Raw genomic sequence first — 7,419 nt, 5'->3', positions numbered from 1 at the left:
AACAAGCAGTTTACGTTTTCAGTTTTTATTTGCTCACGTGTCAGGCGTCGAAAACAAGCGCACGTGAAAACAGTGATCAGATTTCATGTCTCTTACTGACATCATTTATTACTCTGATCTGTTTGGAGGTCAGACCTCTGAATCAAGTCTGCAGCCCTGAACAACATGAACTTTATACTTCGCCAGAAGGAAACAAAGAAAAAAAACAGCACTTTAGACAAGATAAGGGAGGGAGACGACCCACCTTTATGAGTTTATGGGAAATTTAAATGAAATGGGAGGGACTAACACTATTTATAAAGATTCAAAGCGCACAATCCAACAGTTGAAGCCCAGATGCTAAACATTAATGGTCAATCAGTCTACAGTCAATGAAACAGTTTTACAGATTTTGACATCTAGATGAAGATGAAGACGCCAGCGCTGCTCTCACTGAGCCTTGCAGGTAAGAGGCTGCTCGAGCGTGACCGATCTGTGCTCTTTACGGTCTTTTTCTCCTAAATAGCTGAAATCAATTTAGATTTGAAGTCATTTGTAAGATGTAATCAATCAAATGAAAACATTTCATTCACTCATTATGAGCTGCTTTCTAGGTGTTATATTGATATAACAGCTAGTAATGATTATGTTGCTATTTTTAATGGGTTAGAACATTTACAACTTCACTTATATAGTGTTTCAAAACCAAAGCTGGGTTGAGGATTGTTAGCTATTGAACTGAACAGGCCTACCAGGCTCCCCCACAATTAGAAGGTAGATCACCACCAAAAAAAGACATAGCATTTGTTATTAAAGTTTGATGTCTGTGTGATTTCTTCAGTAATTATTCAAATATTTTCTCTTTGCAGTGGCTCTGGCATTGCCAGCACTACCCCGTGGTGTGGAAAAAAGTCCAGTTTTAACTAAAGAAAACCAGCTCCCTCTGCTGGGAGACTCGGTTCCACTGCAGGGTCATGTACAGGTGGAGAATCCTGCACCACAGGCCGTACTACCCTCCAAAGAGCAGCAGGAAAAAGTGGCTGAAGAAGACCTGAAGCAGAATGTGGCAGAACTAGAGGTTAAAGTAAAGCCAGATGAAGAGCAAGAGGTGAAAGCAGAGCCTGAGGCTGAGGCTGAGGTGGAGAAAGCAGGTGTAGTGGAACTAGAAGTCAAAGTGAAGCCAGAAGTTAAGGTGGAGGAAAAGTCTGAAGCACAGCAAGAAGCTAAAGCAGAGGTTCCTGTGGAAGCTGAGGCTCAAATGGCTGGAGTTAATCCAGAAGGTGAGGGTGACCAAGAGCTCAAAGATGACCCCGAGTTCCAGGTGGAGTCAGAGGTAAAAGTTGAGCCAGATCAACTTCTAATGGAGCTAGAACCTGAGGAGAAGCACATGTTAGATGAAGAAAATTATCAGGAGCCTATGCAGCTTCAAGCTCACTCTGGTCTGGAAGAAGAAGAAGAAGAGTACGAAGAAAAGGTAGAAGAAGCAGAAGAAGAAAGTCACAATGACATGGTGGATGAGTTAGAGCCTCTAGATGATGACAACCTGTTTGAATCAGAACTGACAGAAGAAGAAAAGGCTGCAAATGCAGAATTTCAGAGTCAAGAGTCACTCATTGAACCTAAGCCAGAGGAGGAGGAGGAGGAGGCGAAAAATGAAATGGTGGATGAGCCAATCATGGAGTTAGAGCCTCTAGATGATAATAGCCCAGCTGAACCTTTGCCAGAAGAGGAGTTGTTCATGAGGAAGCGGGACTATGCTTTAGATCAAGAACCAGTGATGGAACTGGAGCCTGAGATGATGGAAGAGCCTTTTCAAAATCCTAGTATCTTGGAAGAAGGGCCAGCGCTGGACATAATGGAGCAGCCAGTGTCACTTATGGAAAACTATTTTCCAAATGAAGAAGCTAAGATGGCAGCGAGGTCTGAAGAACAGGAATCCCCACTGGCAGGGGAAGAAAAATCACAAGTGCAGCTCTATGGAGAGCCAGAAACAGAAGACCAGATTGAGCCTGATGATGGTGAGCCGAGTGGTCTGGTGTCAGAAGAAGAAAATCGTAGCAGGTTCAAACAAGCCATGCAAGGTAAAACACCCATACTGAATATGCACAAAGAAAGTAATTAGAGTGACAGAAATGTAGTCATGTGTGCATATTCTGAGGCCAGCTAAATTACTAAATGTTGTAATCTCAATTTTCACCACAGGGCGGCGCTCTTGCCCTGGTGTAGTACTAGGAGAGAAGTGTTACCAGTTCTTTAAAGGGCCAAAGACGCCTGCAAATGCTGAGGTATTCATGCATCCTCTGTAATTCCATTTAAGCACCAATGACTCCATATAAACTCTGACATTAATGTGGATCTTTCACTGTTTCCTTTTTAGCTTTTTTGCCAAACGTTCCCCGGTGGCCATCTGGCCTCCATCACAAGCAATCACAACCACGCTGAGCTGATGAAGATGATACTGAAGGAAAATGGAAAGTATACGCGCACATGGATTGGAGGGCTTCGATTTCTAGACGTATGTATTTTGAGCTGGGGATCTGTGGAGGTCTTGAACTTGTTGAGCGCACAAAATAATGATTTACCTTTGTATTAACTGCACTATGAGACCTTGTTCGTGTCCCTGATGTGTTGTATCTAGAGACTCATTATGTTAAACTACTGCTCTTGATTAACTCTCATTAATCTCTTGTTACATGTCAGACTGGTCGCTTCATCTGGTTGGACGGGTCCAAATGGGACTACGCTGATTGGCTGTCAGGGGAGCCCAATAACACAGCAAATAAGGAGAACTGCCTGGAAGTTCTGCCTTGGGGTATGAGTCGGTTTAATGTTTATTTTAGTTCATTTTCCTCCATTTGTGTTAATTCGTTTTTGTTTTTAGCATTTTTTTTAGCATCACTAACGCACAGATACCAGTGTTACAAAGCTGAAAGAAGCCCAAAATACATAAATAGTGGTGGTGGTGCTTGTGAAAATTTATGCGGAACAATTCTGCAATCTAGGTGCAATCTAGCTCCTAAAACAGTGTTTATCTGATTATACTTGCATGGACATTCTTTCTTTCTTTCTTTCTTTCTTTATTTAAAAGGATAATCTGTCTGTGTTGTTGCAAATTATGCAAAAATGTGTAGTTATGTTAGTTAAATCGAACTTTTCCCAAACTCATAAGATGGCTCTGAATTAATTATTCAACCAGTCAGTAAGAAGTTACGTTGCTGAATAAATATGATTAATGTATTCAATAAAGCTGAACTGATCTCACATTAAATTATTAGACACACTTACTTTATTTCTTACCCTGTGTTTGTCCGTCTTTTTCAGGAAACGGGAAGTTTAACGACTTTACGTGCTGGGAACCCCAGGCTTTCATCTGCTCCTATTACAATTAGTTAATGTACAGTGAGGTGTTTTTCTTATCCTTGTCAGATGCTGGGTGCTGAGTTTGAACTTTTTTTTCCCCTTTACTTGCAGTTTATCTTAAATTGGAAAGTAAATGATTAGAAACCATGAACTGTCAGCATCTGTTAGTCACGGGACTCTTCATTTACCTGCATTAACCTCAGTTAGGACGCTCTGGTTATTTCACATTTGAAAGTAAATTTTTTGTAAATGAGTCCCATCCATCGTTTTGTTTAAATGCAATATTGCCTATTTGGTATTTAGAAATATAATAAATAAATAAAGAAGTCACATTTAATAAAGTTAGACAAAATGTATGGACAATGTTGTTTTTGATAATACGGCTTGTTGTGTAAATAAAGGAAATTTGATATTTTATTCTTGAGTTTTTCATTATTACCATCACACTTTAAGTATAGTTAAAGTATAGTGTTGTGGTATAGTCAGTGTGTTATTATTAAATGTGTTTAAGAGCTTTTTTTTCTTGTTTCTTACTATGCTTTATCATTTGTATACATAATTGTATAAGCACTCACCTGCCAGTTTATTAGGTGCATCTGTTCAAATGTTTGTTAAATTAAAATATCACCCAGTCATATGGGAGCAAGTAGACCAGGTCAACACAGCCTGCTGTAGTTCACACCGAGCATCATAACAGGGAGGAGAGGTGATTTCAGCACCCATCTCTAAGGTTTACAGAGAATGGTCCAAAGAAGAGAAAATATCCAGTGAGCTGCAGTCCTCTGATGTAAAATGCAGTGTTGATGCCTAAAGTGAGAAGAAAATGTCCCGACTGCTTTGAGCTGATTGGAAGCCTGTGTATGAACCAGTGTATGCAGAAGAGCATCTCTTAAAGCACAACAGATAGAACCTTGAAGTGGACGGGCTAAAGCAACAGACAGTCACACCTGTCAGCCAAGAACAGGAAATGAGGCTACAATTCATACAGTGATGCCTCGTCCGATGAGTCTCCATTTTTTGCTGCAACATTCAGATGTAAACAACATGAAAGCATAGATCCATCTGTCTTATATCAATGGTTCATGCTGCTGAGGGTGGTGTAAATGTGTGTGGGATATTTAAAGGCCACAGCTTATCTGTGGCTTTTAAACATTTGTTTCTGACCATGTCCACCCCTTTATGACCACAGGGTATCCATCTTCTGATTTAGTATTTATTTATTTATTGTCATTGTCAAGAACAATGAAATTGCGTTTGGGGCTTCCATACAACCCAAAAAAAAGAAGAAAATAATAAATACCCCTTAAAACCCAAGTGTACATATTTAACCCAGTGTGACTCCAATGCAATAAGACAATCCTTAGCAATAATGTTCGTAGAAATTCAGACAAAGACCTGAGAAACATGACAAAATACAACAATGCAACCCATTCAATATTATTGTACTGTGAGATATGATATCAGATATGATAGTTATCTATTTAAGAAAGAGGGGGGGGGGGGGGGGCAGGAGGGGGAAGAGAATAAAGATATGATGCACCAATGCAGACCAGTTCATTGCTATTAAGAAGTTGGATATGGTTATTGTCCGTGAGAGGGGGGCAGAGAGTTCAGGAGCCTCACAGCCTGTGGATACAGGCTGTTGGACCTGTACCTTCTCCCTGAGGGCAGCAGATGGAAAAGGTGGCGCGCAGGGTGATGTTGGTCCCGCAGGATACTGTGCACCCTCCTCAGACAGCGAGTGGGGAAGATATTACTGATCTCTGGCAGACTTGTTCCAATAATTCTGCCAGCTTCTTTCACCACCCGCTGGAGTGCTTGCTGATCGGCCTTGGTGCAGCTGGGGAACCACACTAGAAATCCATACGTCAGAACGCTGCTGATGGCACAGTTGTAGAAGTTCAACATCAGAGATCTGGGAATGTGTGCGCTCCGCAGTCTCCTCAGGTAGTAGAGGCGCTGTTGGGCCTTCCGTACAACTGAGGTGATATGGTTGCCCCAGGACAGGTCCTCGGTCACAGTTACCCCCAAGAATTTAAAACTGCTCACCCTCTCCACCGCCTCACTGCCAATGAAGAGAGGCAGATGGTTGTTATGGCCCCTCTTCCGGAAATCTACAATGATCTCCTTGGTCTTTTTGGTGTTTAAGACCAAGTTATTGTCGTGGCACCATGACTCTAGTTGTTGCACCTCTGTCCTATAGTTTGTCTCATCATTGTTGGATATAAGTCCGAGCACTGTAGTGTCATCTGCAAACTTAACAATGAGATTGGACGCGCAGGAGGAAATACAGTCATGGGTGAAGAGAGTGTATAGCAGAGGGCTCAGAACACACCCCTGAGGGGCACCGGTGTTGACCACAAGGGTGGAAGAGGTGTTCTTACCCACTCTGACACTCTGTCTACGGTTAGTGAGGAAGTCCACAATCCAGTTGCACAGAGAGGAGTTAAGTCCCAGTTGGTGGAGTTTGGGACGGAGTTTGTATGGCCGGATGGTATTAAAAGCCGAGCTGTAGTCTACAAAGAGGAGCCGTGCATAGGTGTTCCTGTGTTCCAAGTGCTTCAGTAATGTGTGCAGCACTGTGGCGATCGCATCCTCGGTTGACCGGTTCTCCCTGTATGCAAACTGGTGCGAGTCCAGGGATGGTGGAAAAGCAGCTCTGATGTGTTTAATGACCAGTCTCTCCAGGCATTTGGCGGGAATGGGGGTGAGTGCCACAGGTCTGAAATCGTTCAGACATGTGACATTTGACTGTTTTGGGATGGGAACGATGGTTGCTGCTTTGAAACAGGATGGTACCAGTGAACAGGACAACGAGGTGTTATATATAGAGGTGAAGACGTCCGCCAGGTCCGCAGCACAGTCTTTTAGCACCCGGCCCAGCACTCCATCCGGCCCGGCCGCCTTCCTGGTGTTAATGCTCCGGAACACACGCCTCAGCTCATGAGTGCTCAGGACCGGAGCAGGGTCGGTTGAGGGGAGAGGGGACAGGACAGGGTCGGTGTTCTCCCTGTCAAAACGGGCATAAAAGAGATTTAGATCCTCAGCCAGAGTAGAACTGTCGGCTGAGGGTGATGGTGTTCTTCTTTTGTAGTCCGTGATAGCCCTGATGCCCTCCCAGACCTGCCTTGGGTTTGTGTTGTTCTCAAACCTGGCCTCGATACGCCTCCTGTGCTGCTGCTTGGCAGTCTTGATGCCTCTTCTCATTTTTTTTTTTTTTTTTAGTATTTATTGTGCAAAAGTGTAGGAGCTCCGGGCCGCTGCGTCTGTGCGTGCCGCCATCTTAAATCTTCTAATAACAGGCTGATTCCAACAGGATAACACACAACGTCACGTGTAAAATGATTTCGGACTGGTTTCTTAAATATGAGAATGAGTTCACTGTACTCAAATGGCCTCAACAGTCACCACACGTCAGTCCAACAGAGGAGTTTTCACGTGCAGCGGAACGAGAGATTCACATCATGGATGTGCAGCTGACAAATCTGCAGCAACTGTGTGATGCTGTCATCTCAGTATGGACCAAAATCTTTCCATCACAATGCTGAATCCACAGTCAACTCTCTAAGACACATTTCATATACTTATATAAGAAGTTTACACAAAAAACGTAATAAAAATATCTACATTGTGCTGTTTGTTGCTACATTATTAATAATGAATACAATATTACTATGAAAAAAAGTGTTTTTGAAGTAGAAAAACCTGAAAATTTGACTAGAAGCCCTGATAAGTAAAAGCAGTTTTTATGTGGAGGTTTGGGGATTTCGCACACTTTTTTGTCTGTCAAATGCAGAAACCAATAAATACTTTTTGTATACTCTGGACACTTTAATAAAATCCCTGAAAATGTGACTCAAGACAGCTGTGAGTTTATGTGCCAAATGAATTAATACTAATGCCACAGTCTTGCAATGAATCTCACAAATGTTAAAGCTGTAAATGGGGCTTTTCTTCAGTACTTGAGTGCTCAAATATGAGTCATTCCCCTATTGACACACACTCATTCAAGCACACAATCTAACATTCACACACTCACACACAGTGAATGCATCAGGAGCAACTGGGGTTTCAGTATCT

General features: G+C 42.5%; 1 protein-coding gene across 1 annotated transcript; it reads left to right on the top strand.

The window, feature by feature from the left end:
• The first annotated feature begins 316 nt into the window (after nt 1-316).
• Nucleotides 317-3,737, top strand: LOC101488112 (uncharacterized). The gene is made up of 6 exons (XM_004551284.4): nt 317-445; nt 849-2,060; nt 2,182-2,264; nt 2,357-2,494; nt 2,680-2,791; nt 3,301-3,737. The coding sequence occupies exons 1-6, from the start codon at nt 403-405 to the stop codon at nt 3,366-3,368; spliced, it is 1,656 nt and encodes a 551-aa protein (XP_004551341.3). The 5' UTR covers nt 317-402; the 3' UTR covers nt 3,369-3,737.
• Nucleotides 3,738-7,419: the final 3,682 nt, after the last annotated feature.

The sequence above is a fragment of the Maylandia zebra genome, linkage group LG16 (assembly GCF_041146795.1).
Source record: "Maylandia zebra isolate NMK-2024a linkage group LG16, Mzebra_GT3a, whole genome shotgun sequence".
Classification (NCBI taxonomy): Eukaryota; Metazoa; Chordata; class Actinopteri; order Cichliformes; family Cichlidae; genus Maylandia; species Maylandia zebra.
The sequence above is the reverse complement of the archived record's forward strand: the minus strand, read 5'-3'. Positions and strand labels throughout refer to the sequence as shown.

Coding starts and splice junctions, on each gene's coding strand:
- LOC101488112 (XM_004551284.4), top strand. CDS start 403: ATGAAGATGAAGACGCCAGCGCTGCTCTCACTGAGCCTTGCAG. Junction 446..848: donor GCTCTCACTGAGCCTTGCAG/GTAAGAGGCTGC, acceptor TTCTCTTTGCAG/TGGCTCTGGCATTGCCAGCA. Junction 2,061..2,181: donor GTTCAAACAAGCCATGCAAG/GTAAAACACCCA, acceptor TTTTCACCACAG/GGCGGCGCTCTTGCCCTGGT.